The sequence below is a fragment of the Heterodontus francisci genome, chromosome 6, assembly GCF_036365525.1.
Source record: "Heterodontus francisci isolate sHetFra1 chromosome 6, sHetFra1.hap1, whole genome shotgun sequence".
NCBI classification, from domain to species: domain Eukaryota; kingdom Metazoa; phylum Chordata; class Chondrichthyes; order Heterodontiformes; family Heterodontidae; genus Heterodontus; species Heterodontus francisci.
Genome location: NC_090376.1, coordinates 32,390,963 through 32,406,870, shown reverse-complemented (window position 1 = coordinate 32,406,870; position 15,908 = coordinate 32,390,963). Strand labels below are relative to the sequence as shown.

The 15,908-nt window shown below is 42.6% G+C and overlaps 2 protein-coding genes across 3 annotated transcripts in view; one reads left to right on the top strand and one right to left on the bottom strand.

The window, feature by feature from the left end:
* Positions 1 to 8,239, bottom strand: part of proser1 (proline and serine rich 1) — a 39,803-nt gene extending 31,564 nt beyond the window's left edge. For both annotated transcript variants that reach the window (XM_068033441.1, XM_068033442.1), the window contains exons 1-5: positions 7,695 to 8,239; positions 4,168 to 4,233; positions 1,007 to 1,075; positions 729 to 823; positions 250 to 343 (exon numbers count right to left, since the gene is read on the bottom strand). In XM_068033441.1, coding sequence (XP_067889542.1) covers positions 250 to 343; positions 729 to 823; positions 1,007 to 1,075; positions 4,168 to 4,233; positions 7,695 to 7,739 — 369 coding nt within the window. In that variant the 5' untranslated portion in view covers positions 7,740 to 8,239. The remainder of the gene's footprint in view (positions 1 to 249; positions 344 to 728; positions 824 to 1,006; positions 1,076 to 4,167; positions 4,234 to 7,694) is intronic.
* Positions 7,788 to 15,908, top strand: part of LOC137371233 (NHL repeat-containing protein 3-like) — a 28,000-nt gene continuing 19,879 nt past the window's right edge. The window contains exon 1 of the mRNA XM_068033443.1: positions 7,788 to 8,591. Coding sequence (XP_067889544.1) covers positions 8,472 to 8,591 — 120 coding nt within the window. The 5' untranslated portion in view covers positions 7,788 to 8,471. The remainder of the gene's footprint in view (positions 8,592 to 15,908) is intronic.

Sequence of the window (15,908 nt, the reverse complement as noted above, 5' to 3'; positions counted from 1 at the left end):
ATCCTCAGCATTTCCCTCAATACCTTTGTCCAACTCCCTTTTTAAATAAAAGCATCAATCTTTCCATGCTGCACATTAATTCATCCAAACTTTCAGATTTATTTTCTTATCTGCATACTTCCTGTCCTAGTATCTCTGAAATCATTCCTCTATAAATTTAAAATTAAATCATCTCCCCCATCATACAACATTGAAAATGAACCTGTAAAAACCAAAAGTCAAAAAAGTGATCTAATGAAGATATATCACCTGATCGAGAATTCTTTTGCAGCGTTTCTTTTCTGGCAGGTGTACCCGGAAAATATCTTCAATAAGTCGATAATTATGAGGATCAATGATATTCCTGCCAGAAAAAAATATTTACTGATCACATTTACAATGCCTACCAAAAATGCGACACAACAACAAAATTCATTTCATTATTTTAATAGCTTAATACTGTGAACTATTATGTATTCCTGGTACTCTATTCACAAACTCCAAAAAACATGTACATGAGATATATTAGAGGTCCACACTGAAATCAAAAATAACCTGAATTGCTCATTCATGTAGTTACTGCTTTACATAACATGAATTGTTACTTTTTGTATCATTTTGCAGCAATTATTTATAGTGTGTTGAAAAGATTGTAAGTCTAAAATGCTACTGTTGTAGATGGAACAATACACGTTGTAGCAAATGTGACACAAGTGTGATACTATAGCAAACATAAAAACCATACTTACAAGGCTATTAGCTCTAAGGCAACAAGTTTATCTTTAGTGAAAGTGAGGCAATGGAGTATATTTATTACTTTAGATACATGGATGGCTACCATTTTCTGAAAAACAAAATTAAAAGCAGAGTGGCTTTAGCCCATTTTGTCAAATTGCTATAATTGATAATTCAGTTCTACAGGATAACAAAGTTCTTTAAGTCAAACCATCATACATTACAATAAGCTGAAAATTAGGACAAGCAGACATTTAATAGTCTGCAATATAGCAACAGTTTTAACACTTACATGCTGTAAAGCTTTAAGAGCTTTCAGTTGAGGTTCTGCCCAAGAAAAATACTTCAGCAGTTCAACCACCTGTAGGAAGGATGCAGATACATTTTAAAGAGTTAACTAAAAAAAAGTGAATAAAATTACTATTGACTTTTTTTCCTGTAAGAATTTAAATGCTTTTATGAAATATATCTGCAGTAAAGTGACCATATAGCAACACATTTTTAATTAATATTTTTACTAACATTTTATAATAGCATATTACGAGAGACAATGGATACGCGCCTGGAGGTGGTCAGTGGTTTGTGAAGCAGCGCCTGGAGTGGCTATAAAGGCCAATTCTGGAGTGACAGGCTCTTCCACAGGTGCTGCAGAGAAATTTGTTTGTTGGGGCTGTTGCACAGTTGGCTCTCCCCTTGCGCCTCTGTCTTTTTTCCTGCCAACTACTAAGTCTCTTCGACTCACCACAATTTAGCCCTGTCTTTATGGCTGCCCGCCAGCTCTGGCGAATGCTGGCAACTGACTCCCACGACTTGTGATCAACGTCACACGATTTCATGTCACGTTTGCAGACGTCTTTATAACGGAGACATGGACGGCCGGTGGGTCTGATACCAGTGGCGAGCTCGCTGTACAATGTGTCTTTGGGGATCCTGCCATCTTCCATGCGGCTCACATGGCCAAGCCATCTCAAGCGCCGCTGACTCAGTAGTGTGTATAAGCTGGGGGTGTTGGCCGCTTCAAGGACTTCTGTGTTGGAGATATAGTCCTGCCACCTGATGCCAAGTATTCTCCGAAGGCAGCGAAGATGGAATGAATTGAGACGTCGCTCTTGGCTGGCATACGTTGTCCAGGCCTCGCTGCCGTAGAGCAAGGTACTGAGGACACAGGCCTGATACACTCGGACTTTTGTGTTCCGTGTCAGTGCGCCATTTTCCCACACTCTCTTGGCCAGTCTGGACATAGCAGTGGAAGCCTTACCCATGCGCTTGTTGATTTCTGCATCTAGAGACAGGTTACTGGTGATAGTTGAGCCTAGGTAGGTGAACTCTTGAACCACTTCCAGAGCGTGGTCGCCAATATTGATGGATGGAGCATTTCTGACATCCTGCCCCATGATGTTCGTTTTCTTGAGGCTGATGGTTAGGCCAAATTCATTGCAGGCAGACGCAAACCTGTCGATGAGACTCTGCAGGCATTCTTCAGTGTGAGATGTTAAAGCAGCATCGTCAGCAAAGAGGAGTTCTCTGATGAGGACTTTCCGTACTTTGGACTTCGCTCTTAGACGGGCAAGGTTGAACAACCTGCCCCCTGATCTTGTGTGGAGGAAAATTCCTTCTTCAGAGGATTTGAACGCATGTGAAAGCAGCAGGGAGAAGAAAATCCCAAAAAGTGTGGGTGCGAGAACACAGCCCTGTTTCACACCACTCAGGATAGGAAAGGGCTCTGATGAGGAGCCACCATGTTGAATTGTGCCTTTCATATTGTCATGGAATGAGGTGATGATACTTAGTAGCTTTGGTGGACATCCGATCTTTTCTAGTAGTCTGAAGAGACCACGTCTGCTGACGAGGTCAAAGGCTTTGGTGAGATCAATGAAAGCAATGTAGAGGGGCATCTGTTGTTCACGGCATTTCTCCTGTATCTGACGAAGGGAGAACAGCATGTCAATAGTCGATCTCTCTGCACGAAAGCCACACTGTGCCTCAGGGTAGACGCGCTCGGCCAGCTTCTGGAGCCTGTTCAGAGCGACTCGAGCAAAGACTTTCCCCACTATGCTGAGCAGGGAGATTCCACGGTAGTTGTTGCAGTCACTGCGGTCACCTTTGTTTTTATAGAGGGTGATGATGTTGGCGCTTGAGATGGCTTGAGATGGCTTGGCCATGTGAGCCGCATGGAAGATGGCAGGATCCCCAAAGACACATTGTACAGCGAGCTCGCCACTGGTATCAGACCCACCGGCCGTCCATGTCTCCGTTATAAAGACGTCTGCAAACGCGACATGAAATCGTGTGACATTGATCACAAGTCGTGGGAGTCAGTTGCCAGCATTCGCCAGAGCTGGCGGGCAGCCATAAAGACAGGGCTAAATTGTGGCGAGTCGAAGAGACTTAGTAGTTGGCAGGAAAAAAGACAGAGGCGCAAGGGGAGAGCCAACTGTGCAACAGCCCCAACAAACAAATTTCTCTGCAGCACCTGTGGAAGAGCCTGTCACTCCAGAATTGGCCTTTATAGCCACTCCAGGCGCTGCTTCACAAACCACTGACCACCTCCAGGCGCGTATCCATTGTCTCTCGAGATAAGGAGGCCCAAAAGAATTAGAATAAATATTTAGGTCCCTGGAGGCGTTGGGGAACAGTGTTGCTACTTGGAGGCGACCGCCTGGCGGCAGACTTGGGTGGGCGGCAGCGCTCCAGGCAGGCTTAGAGGGCCTCCTTGCCTGCCTGGCTTCAGCTGTGGACACCCAACTCCTCCACACCCACAATGGTGGCCAGTCTATTTTTTTTTAAATTTAAGTTTTAAAAAGTTGAAGAGAGGGTGCCTCCATCTTGGGATGCCCTCTCTCTCACTTACCTATTGGCCCTCCAGCTTCGAAAGCCCACCCATTGTCCTCAATTGGATGGCTAGCCCCCCCATGGCCACTAATTGGCCAATTTGGGGAAAATCAGTTGAGTGACTGTTCCCCACACAGTTCCAACTTCTGACCCCCATTTGAGCCTGACGAAAAATCCTGCCTTTTGGGCTTTAATTACACTGATGTAAGAAATAATAGTAGTGAAATTAAATGCTAACCTACTTGCCAGTCCTGTGGATTAGCAAGCATTCTGTCAGAAATCTGGAGCCTACAAATAGTTATACCCATTCAGAACACTGGCAACACCAGAAGTTTAAAAAAAAAAATCAGAAATAACTCTAAAGCAGTTTTATGACCGGTCATTAATCAGCATCAGCAAAGATTGAAGACAACTTCATTTGTCCAGCTTCTGAGCTGAAGATGGTAAAGAAGGAAATAAAAATATAACACATTCCCTGAAATCACATTTTTTAAGACACAAGCTGGATAAGATTTTTAATTATCTACCATAAAAATTGTTATAACTGTTGATTACAATCACACAAAAAGCATGAATCAGCATTGGTGTGAAGATAACAGAAAGGTTGGTAGTTGACAATACCTGTTCACTTGAAAAATATCCATGTACATATTCAATTGCCTTTAATTTATGATCAGTCAGAACTCCCTAAAAGAAAGTGAACATTTGCAGATTGAATAATTAGCAACATGGTTGCCAGAAAATATTCATAATGCATGTCTTAGTGTGAATGACATAGTTTTTATTTTTTTTTTAACACCCATTTTAAACTTTGTTCATATCCTTTAACTAAAAGATGCAACTAGTGAAAAACTGCAACCTCTTCTATCATAAATGTCCAGAACAGTTTAACAGATGACAAAATTTTAAATGAACACTAACATTAGTTAAGTTACATGTGATGAGTTGAACATGTCCAAGTATTTGACTCCACAAATAACGAAAGTTTGTACCTTGTGACTTATAAGGGGATTCACAAATATTCTGTAGTCATATCATTAAAACTTAGATTGTTGAGTTAATATAGATAGTGGTTGCTATTATAGATAGCAGTCATTAGAAACTTAAAGGTATTAATTTTTGGCATGTGCTCAAATTTTAGATCATGACTTTGCAATGAAATCTACTTTATACAGGAGGAAGCAATAATACATCTGGCCATCTCAGGATCATCGCAAAGTGATGGACAAGAGTAGTTTTAAAATTCATCAGTAGCAAAGCAACAGGTAGTCAGAGGAATGCTCAGTAAGTTGGCTTGGCTACCATCATGAAACGTGCATAAACAATTTCTCAGTCATACTGCATGTGTGCAAACTAAAATGGCATGCACTGGAGACAAGGTCTAAAAGATGAGCAAATTCTAGATGTCAATGTGCAGTAAGAAAATTGAAAAATTATTCAGATGCATTGGCTTTTGAGCTTATTGGAAGATAAAGGGATGAATTTTATCAGCCAGGCACACTGTGAAGTCAGTGTCCTTCCGACATGGATGTGCCGCCGCCGAGCCCCCGCGATATTATGCGCAGGGGCTCATTTGAATGGAGGAAGAACAGCGGCCGTCCCTGATGACGTAGAGGGGGCAGCCGCCACGTCCCCAGCAACAAGGCCATTATTAAAGGGCTTCAAGCCCTTCATGAGCGATTTGAATCTTTAAAGGGAAATCATCTTTTAAATAAAAATCAAAAGCAGGAGATCTTTTCCCAACGCCCAAATGGTTGTTCTATTTGCCAATCTGACAGACATAAATTTTATTCCCACCCTGAACTGCCACCCACGCACCCCACCCCCCCCTCCCCAACCCCACCTCGCCACATTTGCTCTTCAACCCCTTCCCAACAGTCATTGAAACAGGTTTTCCATTCTTCCCCCACCCGCCCTGATAATTCTATTCCTTCCCCCCTCCCCACCAGTATCCCGCCTGGAACTCTATACAGAGTTCCGAAGGCGCGCGAGTTGCAACCGGTTGGCCGTAAAATCGGCATGGAACATCCAGCGGTGGCAGGGAAGCATGCTTATTACCCTCATTTGAATATTTTAATGAAGGACCCACCACCAAGTGACAGGGGGCCCGCACTGAGGCTTCGCTGCCGCCGCTAATATCCAGCGGGGCCTTCTCAGCATCAGGGGTCATGGCGGGCTGCTCCCGCTCGCATTTTATAGGCCTCCCCACCACGACCCACGTCGTCGAGGGGATGGTAAAATCCAGCCCAAAATGTTCAATGCTGGTAACTCAAGACACTTGCTGTTGATTTACATTGGGTCTAAGGCTAGCAAGTAGTCATAGACAACACACACTAAGGTATCAGACACAGGTGAAATAACAATATCATGTGTACATTTAAATTACTGCATTATTTCAAATCCAGAAACATCAAAGCACTTCATGTACAATGAATTAGTTTAAATTGCAGTGAATGTTGTCGAAGCAGAATAACAAGGTCTCACAAACAATGAGATAGATAGCCAGTTAATGTCAGTTGAGGAAAAAAATATCGGTCTAGATACAAGAAAATTCTTGCTATTTTTCAATAGTGTAGTGAGCTCTTTCGTGTCTGCCTGAGCCACTGGAATAAGCAAACAGAGTTTTGATTTAAACAATCCATCTAAAGTATGGGGCTTCTGACAATATGGTACTTCTAAATTTACATGTTCTGGAGTTAGGCTTGAATCCATAGCCTTCTGAATACAAGAGTGCTTCAAACTGTTCAGTTCTGATGAAGGGTCACTGACCTGAAACGTCAACTCTACTTCTCTCTCCACAGATGCTGCCAGACCTGCTGAGTATTTCCAGCATTTCTTGTTTTTATTTCTTAAATGGTTCCTAGATTTACACCTCCACTACTCTATCTGGGACTTAATTTATATGTTGATCCCCATAACCTGGTCTCCATGTCCTTGTCCTACACCAATGATTTTAAAAGTTCCATTTCAAATTTATCTTCTCCATTCCTTGACTTTTATATACCTCCAAGTTCATTTTTCAAGCACCTCCTTTCCAGGCTGTAAAGGCCCAAGTTTCTCCAGTCTTCCCTCATAACTCAGACAAATGGCACTAAGTATGGACCTCATGGTTCTCTGCACTATCTCTGTAGTATAAAGGCTGAAAGGGTTCATATTCCAGACAGTGTAAGGAATACCTCCCACCGTGATTTTTAATTTTTTTTAAAATTTAGAGATACAGCACTGAAACAGGCCCTTCGGCCCACCGAGTCTGTGCCAACCAAGAACCACCCATATTATACTAACCCTACAGTAATCCCATATTCCCTACCACCTACCTACACTAGGGGCAATTTACAATGGCCAATTTACCATTCACCTGCAAGTCTTTTGGCAGTGGGAGGAAACCGGAGCACCCGGCGAAAATCCACGCAGACACAGGGAGAACTTGCAAACTCCGCACAGGCAGTACCCAGAATTGAACCCGGGTCCCTGGAGCTGTGAGGCTGTGGTGCTAACCACTGCGCCACTGTGATGGAAGAGATCACGTGAGGGAGACTGGAAGGACGTGCAGCGTGGCTTCAGAGAAGTCATACAGACTTGTGTAAAGCTGTATTTGGTTACCCTTTTGAGTTAATGTTCAAAATACTGAAGAGTCAGTGATCTCTCTTAGCTACACTAACCAAGTTACCAAGGTAGCAGCAGACTAACCAAACATAGAACAGTGCCAGAATGCCTCCCTTGTGTCTCAGCAACTAGAAATGGACAGATTACACAAGTTGCAATTTGACCTCACCACTGTACAGTTTAAACAAGACTTTCTATGCAGTTTTAACTATGTAGGTCAACATCGTGTTGATGAAAAATGTTAACTCTGTTTCTCTCCCCACAGAAATTCCCTGACCAGCTGGGTATTTTCCAGCATTGCATTCGCTGTTATTTTTGTTGATTGCTGCCCTGCATTGACTAGCCAAGTTTAATGTCAAGTCTATACAGCATCCTAGGTGTCTTTTTAACTTCATCCGTAGCTATTTCCACAACGTGCATAAGCTGGACTTCTGCACAGAAAAGAACAAGAACTTAGAAGTGAACTTCTCTGAGATTCTTACTCTCTGTACTGTAATTCACAGAAATGAAGAAGGATGGCTGAGCAACAATGGAATCATTACCTTCCTTATTTCATCCAGGACGATAGCAAACGATTTGTTATCCATTGTAGGGATGGATGGCAGGGGGAAAGTATTTGCTTTTCCTCTTAATTTAAAAAAGATGCAACTGTCGTTTAAAAGTCAGCAGCTATCGCTCTCTCTCGGGTGACTGAGGATGTCTGTGGTGTCACAAAGGACGGATGAGAGTGAGTGACGGGGACCGAGCGCACGGTGGAGTGAACAATGAAGGGGAGGCCGGCCGCTACCAGACACACGGGGCTCCGAGGGCCGCCCTCCTCCTCCTCTTCCTTCCCACCTGCTCCATCGCCGACAAATAGCCGGAGTGGCGCTGAAATTCGCCGCTGCCTTCCCTGGCCAGAGACTGTTAAATACGAGGAGTGAAAAGAATGAAGGCCTCTCCCACAGGCAGGCCGTCCAGCGAGCCGCTCCCCAGCTGCAGCAACGCCTCCGGGTAACGGTCGCTGATTCGAACCTTCTACTCGAGCCGCAGCTACCCTCCCGTCGTTGTTTACCAGCCCGCTGCCGGGGGCCTACAAACTAAATCGACGCCGGTTGATGATGCCAAGAGCACTACCGGCCCGTTTTTCAACTCGTTGCCCGCTTTATTTATTTATTTATTTATTCATTCATTCCTGTGCATTTGAGGCCGGGGCTTAATATTTAACAAAATTGTCGCCCGTTCAATATTGGCGCAAAAACACTTTCTGTGCCTGTTTTCTCCGGCAGCTAAGTGGCCGGCTTGCTCAACTGGCGGAAGTAAACAGTTTGGGGAAAAGTATGTTTAAGACTAATTGGTTGTTTGTATCTGTAAAGCAAACCAAACCACTTATAGTTTTAATCATGATAGTTTCATTGTTATCTCTGTGGATATTGTTACCCACTCGGTTTGCCAACCCGGTAAGTTTTAGAAGTCGGTTATTCTAAACCTGCCAAGGGAAGATTTTTGAGGAAGTGAATTCAGTCAAATAATGAAGGAGCAAGCGTGGTACAACATTTGTTGAGGGTAAACTACTCACTCGGCCTATGTATGTTTAAAAACTGCGAGAGATTGTTTAAGAAATTTGCAGAGTTGAAAGGTTATTCTAATCAACTGGGAAAAGTGACCAGTGTCAACAGGAAAGAAGCTAATAGTCTTGTGATCGTTGTTTTCTTAAGTTCTGGACAGTTTAGACAATGTAAATATATTGAAAATGTAAAACAGTATTGATACATGAAGGTTTTTAAGATGCCTTTGCAAATATATGGTGCAATGAGTTGGCACTGTTCTTTCACCCTGATTCAAAATAAACCTGGACATGGCATGAGACCAAGATCACAGAATCTCACAGCACAGAAAAAGGCCATTTGACCCCCTATACTTATACTGACTCTTTGAAAGAGCTATCCAATTCATCTCACTCACCTGTAAATCTTTGATTTTTGATAGAGATTCTATAACTGGACTTCAAAATTGTAAAATGCCTCAACTCCTGTTTTTTCCCTCTTCCTCCAATCTTCTTCATTTTAAACTTGAGGTAATCATTGCTTCTGAGTTAGCTTCATCTCTTTTGCTGTTTCAAATTTTGTGGTGCCCTGTACTATGGAAATGCTCTTTCCACTTTGGCTTCCTATTAGAAAAAGACACATCAAGCTTAGCTTTGATCATTCCGACAGTCTGATAGCCTGTCACTGCCTGGGCTCACAGAGGAAAAATAACCACATGGGTAAGGTGTGAGAGAACACTATGGAATTGCACATTAACATCGCCTGCTGACTTCAAAGAAGCAGAAAAGGCAAAAAATCAAAAGAAAAATCTTACATGAATATGCATAAAAGTTGTTCTCAATTCTTTGAATTCGCAATACTTTGAAAGTACATTCTACCCTCTTAATTTATAAACAGGAGCAAAAGCAGGTGATGAGATAATAGAAACTTCTACATTTTGGTGAAAGTAGTCAAGAACTTTTCAAATGTATATATTGTAATAGTGAAAGCATTCACCCCACAAATCCTTTAACCTATGAAAATTTGAGATTAGCCAGCTATTTATTTTGGGCAATGAACACAGGACTAGAGGACACAAGTACAAGACGCATAACCCTAAAGTAAAGTTAGATATTAGGGAAAAAAAATTCACTATGAAAGGGTGTGCATGTGTAACAGATAGCTAGGGATGCTTATAAAAAGGAGCTGGATTAATATCTTCTGAGAATGTTGATTGACAACTATTGAGATGTGAGTAGAATTGCGAGTGGAATAGCAAACGCAGATTGGGTGACCAGTTTGCGGAACACGTCTATTCAATCTGCCAGCGTGACCCAAGCTTCCAGTGGCATGACATTTTAATTCTCCACACTTGGACCTCTCTGTCCCAGCCCTCCTGCAGAGTTCCATTGAAGCTCAAGGAACACCACCACATCTATCAGTTAGGCAATTTACAGTCTCAACATTGTATTCAACAATTTCAGACCGAAATCTCTGCCCCCATTTTGTTTCCTTTTTCTTTTCTGGTTTTGGTTTTACTCTTTTTTTCTCTTTTGTTTTTTGCTTTCGGTTGGCAGCTGTTCATCATTCAGCCATTCACACCTCCTCGAGACATATCTTTTTGTTTCTTTACTTGTTCCATTCCCACTGCTTTTGGCCTTGCACCACCAACCCTTAAGCATTTAATCTCTTCTGCCTTCCACCCTATCACAGACCTTCCCTTCTGTTCTTTTTTCCACCCTCCCCTCTTTCACTTGCTTAAAACCTATTACATCTCTAACTGTTCCCAGTGCTGATTAAAGTTCATCAACCTGAAATGTTAACTCTGTTTCTCTCTCCACAGATGCTGCCAAATCTGATGAGCATTTTCTGTTTTCATTACAGATTTTCAGCATCCACAGTATTTTGCCTTTCTGTTAGTAGAAATGCTGCCTTTTTTCTGGCGAGATAGAGGAAGAAACTTGGTGTTCTTTAAAGTAGGGGAACAAGAAATGATGCAGGGGGGAAGTTAGTGACCCATGATCTCTGGACTTCCATATGTTTGTAATAGAAAAGTAGAAAGCTGGTATCCAGAGAAAGAAATGTTGTCCTGGATTTTGCAATCAGTGGTGAAGTTTTGGTGCTCGCCGCTGACTTCCCAAGAAAGTTGCCCACAAAGATCTAATGATCTCTTTGGCATGGACTTACCTTTCCCGATGATAGTTTAAATCTAGTGCCAAGTCAAGGGTGCACCAGGTGTGCAGTAGCAGCAGTGTTGTCAGCAAACATGATATGCAGCAAACCACGGTGATGTATTCTGACAGACTGCAAAGCGTTGAATCCCTTTACTTTAAATGATAGCAAAAAAAATAATTTATGATTGGATTAAGATAGAAGATAAAATAAAGATAAACTTTTCAAAAAATTGTGATTTTCTTTTTGTCATAATGGAGAATTTTGACATTCCACAAATATAGAATTAGTTTTCAGGGCCAGTGAGGGTGTTTAGAAGTAATTTTGAAATTAGTACGCCTTCACAAACCCAGTTTTACCTCATTCAACAAGGTGTAACATTTTCAGGGATTTTTACAGTGAGACTTAACAGTGCAAGACTGGAAGTTCTTCTCAGGTTAAAGATTTCCTATTGATTGCAGTCTGGGGGGACCTCAACAGTGCATCCTCTTGAGAAGCGTAGAACCACTGACAGCAACTTCGTATTTCTGCATTATTCCACGCATGTGCAGACTCCCAGAATTGCTGTCAGTTTCAGTGGGGTAATGATAGCGAACACTGACAATTTTACTGTCATTACTGCTGCAAAGTCTGGGTTTTTAGTTATTTGACATTCTTCTTTACACAGGACGAGGAGGGAAAGTTGCCCAAATTAGACTTCCAGGAACAGCACAAGAAAGTCAAATTGAAAACAAATCATGTTTGAGTTCTTTGAAGAAGTGAACAACTGGTTAGATAAAGGGAATGCAGTAGATGTACTGTATATATATTTTTAGAAGGTGGATTATAAGTTGTCCAGAAAGGCTTAGAAAATTTAGGTGTATGGTATAAGAGGAAATGTAGTAGCATGGATAGAATGTTAGTTAATGGACAAAAAACAAAGAGCTAGGATAAATTAATGATTGGATTGGAGATGGGATGGAAGTGGTGTAGTCCAGGTATTTTTGGCATATATAGATGATTTGAACTTGGGTACAGTGTTCACATTCTCAAAACTTGCTGATTACACAAAAGTAGGAGGTTTAACAAACTGAAGAGTACTGCAAAAGACTTTAGAACTATAGAAAAAGTACAGCACAGAAGGAGACCATTCAGTCCATCGTGTCTGCGCCGGCCGAATAAACTATCTGCCCAAACTAATCCCACCTTCCAGCACCTGGTCCATAGCCCTGCAGGTTACAGTACCTCAGGTCATGTTCAGGAACCTTTTAAAAGAATTGAAGGTCTCTGCCTTGACCATCATTCCTGGCAGTGAATTCCAGACATCCACCACCCTCTGGGTGAAAAAGTTTCCCCTCATGTCCCCTCTAATCCTTCGACCAATCACCTTAAATCTGTGCCTCCTGGTAACTGACCTACCCACCAGGGGAAACAGATCCTTCCTGTCCACTCGATCTAGGCCCCTCATAATTTTGCACATCTCCATCAAGTCACCCATCCGCCTCCTCAGTTCCTGGGAAAACAACCCTAGCCTATCCAATCGTAGCTGCAACCTTCAAGCCCTGGCAACATTCTTGTAAATCTCCTCTGTACTCTCTCCAGAGCAATTATGTTCTTTATGTAATGTGGTGACCAGAACTGCATGCAGTACTCCAGCTGTGGCCTAACCAACGCTATATACAGTTCCAGCATCACATCCCTTCTTTTGTACTCTATACCTCGGCCAATAAAGGAAAGCAATCCACATGCTTTCTTCACCCGTCTATCCACGTGTCGTACCACCTTCAGGGACCTGTGGACATGCACTCCAAGATCTCTCACTTCTTCTACCTCTCTCAATATCCTCCTGTTTCTTGTATATTCCCTCGCTTTATTTGCCCTCCCCAAATGCAATAGCTCACACTTCTCTGGATTGAATTCCATTTGCCACTTTTCCACCCACTCAACCAAAACATTGATATCATTCTGGAGTCCATGGCTTTGCTCCTCATTATTAACTACATGGTTAATTTTTGTGTCCTCAGCAAACTTCCCAATCATGCCACCCACATTTAAGTCCAAATCATTAATATATACCACAAACAGCAAGGGACCCAACATTGAGCCCTATGGAACATCACTGGAAACCATTTTCCATTCACAAAAACATCTCTCGACTACTACCCTTTGTTTCCTGTCATTGAGCAAATTCTGGATCGAACCTGCCACCTTCCCCTGTATCCCATGGGCTTTTATTTTACTAACCAGTCTGCCATGTGGGACCCTGTCAAATGTCTTAGTAAAATCCATGTAAATCACATCCACTGCACTACCTTCATCAATCCTCCTTGTCACTTCCTCAAAAAACTCAATCAAGTTAGTAAGACATGACCTTCCCCTAACATCCATTCTGACTATCCCTGATTAATCCATGCCTTTCTAAGTGACAGTTTATCCTGTCCCTCAGACTAAATTCTAACAATTTACCCACCACCGAGGTCAGACTGGCTGGCTTATAATTACCAAGCTTATCTCTTGCACCCTTTTCAAACAATGGTACAAAGTTCGCAGACCTCCAATCATCTGGTACCTCGCCTGTATCTAGTGAGGATTTGAAGATGATCCTCTGCACATCCATTATTTCCTCCCTGGCTTCCATTAACAACCTGAGATGCAATGCATGTGGTTCTGGTGATTTATCCACTTCCAGGGTTGTCAGAGCCTCAAACACTTCCTCTCTCATTACGCTTATCGTATCTAATATTTCACATTCCTCCTCTTTAACTACAATGTCTGCATCAACCCTCTCCTTTGTGAAGACAGAGACAAAAAACTCATTAAGAACCCTGCCCACATCTTCTACATCCACGCATAAATTCCCCTGTACATCTCTGATAGGCCTTACCCTTTCCTTAGTTATCCTCTTGCTCTTAATGTGCTGATAAAACATATTGGGGTTTTCCTTGATTTTACCTGCCAATAATTTTTCATGTCCTCTCTTTGCTTTTCTAATTTCCTTTTTTACTTCACCTCTGCACTTTCTATACTCCTCTGGGCTTTCTAAGGTATTAAGATATTTGTGATAATCATAAGCTTTCTTTTTTACTTTAATTTCCCTGTAAGCTTTTAGATAACCAGGGAGATCGTGATTTGGCAGTACCACCCTTAATCTTTGTGGGGCATGCCTACACTTTGCCCGTAGTATCTCTCTCTTGAATGCCTCCCACTGGTTTGCCACTGATTTTCCTTCAACTAGCTATATCCTGTCCACTTTCGCCAGGTCACCTCTCAGTTTCGTAAAATTTGCCTTCGCCCAATTTAGAAACTTTGCTTCCGTTTTGTCTTTGTCCTTTTCCATGATTATGCTAAAACTAACTGTATTATGGTCACTATCTCCAAAATGGTCACCCACTTGCCCAGCTTCATTACCGAAGATTAAATCTAGAATTGCGCCCCTTCTTGTTGGGCTTGTTACGTGCTGGCTAAAAGAGTTCTCTTGAACACAGTTTAAGAATTTTGTCCCCTCTGAGCCCTTCATACTGTTTGTATCTCAGTCGATATTGGGGTAGTAGAAATCCCCAACTATTATTGCCCGAAAGTTTTTGCACTCAGAAATCTGCCTACATATTTGTTCTTCAATCTCCCTCTCACTATTTGGGGGTCTATAGTACACTCCTAGTCGTGTGGCTGCCCCCTTTTTATTTCTGAGCTGCACCTATATGGCCTCGTTTGATGATTCATTTAGTATATCATCCCTCCTCAAAGCTGTTATTGATTCCTTAACTTATAATGCTACACCCCGTCCTTTTTTTATCTCCCTTTCTATCATGTCTGAAAACAGGGATGTTGAGCTGCCATTCTTGCCCCTCTTTAAACCAGTTTCTGTTATAGCAACGATATCGTGTTGCCTTGTGTCTATCTGTGCCCTCAGCTCATCAGCTTTATTTACAATACTCATTGCATTTAAATAAATACCCTTTAACTCTGTCAAATTCCTGTGTTGCACACTTTTTAACCTTTGCTTCTTCTGCCTTTCAGAGTTACTCGCTAATTTTGCTAATTGTCTGCGCCCTGTTCCCTGCCCTGAAATTGTCCTATCTAAGAGTGCATCCCCCTGTCAATCTAGTTTAAACTATCCCCTACAGCATTAGCAAACCTTCCTGCAAGGATATTTGTTCCAGTCCCTTTCAGGTGCAGACTATCCAGTTTGTACAGGTCCCATCTTCCCCAGAACCGGTCCCAATGCCCCAGAAATCTGAAGCGCTCCCTCCTGCAACATGTCTCCAGCCACACATTCATCTGGTGTAAATACCTATTACTGTACTCAATAGCACGTGGCCTTGGGAGTAATCCGGAGATTACTACCTTGTGGTTATGCTTGCTAATCTCTTTCCCAACTCTCTAAACTCAGCCTGCAGGACCCTATCCCTCTTACTTGCTATATCGTTGGTACTAATGTGGACATGACTACTGGCAACACCTATGCAGTCGTATTCAGCTGGCCTCCGACACTGGAAACATCAGAGGAATGTATGATGGCATTAAGAGAACTTTTGGGCCAACCATCAAGAAGATCGCCCCCCTCAAGTCTAAATCAGGGGATATGATCACTGACCAACGCAAGCAAATGGACCACTGAGTGGAGCACTACCTAGAACTGTACTCCAAGGAAAATGTTGTCACTGATACCACCCTCAATGCAGCCCAGTCTCTGCCAGTCATGGATGAGCTGGACAAACAGCCAACAAAATCGGAACTCAGTGATGCCATTGATTCTCTAGCCAGTGGAAAAGCCCCTCGAAAGGACGGCATTACCCCTGAAATAATCAAGAGTGCCAAGCCTGCTATACTCTCAGCACTCCATGAACTGCTTTGCCTGTGCTGGGATGAGGGAGCAGTACCACAGGACATGCGCGATGCCAATATCATCACCCTCTATAAGAACAAGGGTGACCGCAGTGACTGCAACAACTACCATGGAATCTCCCTGCTCAGCATAGTGGGGAAAGTCTTCGCTCAGGTCATTTTAAACAGACTCCAAAAGCTGGTTGGGCGTGTCTACCCTGAGGCACAATGCGGCTTTCGAGCAGAGAGATCCACCATTGACATGCTGTTCGCCTT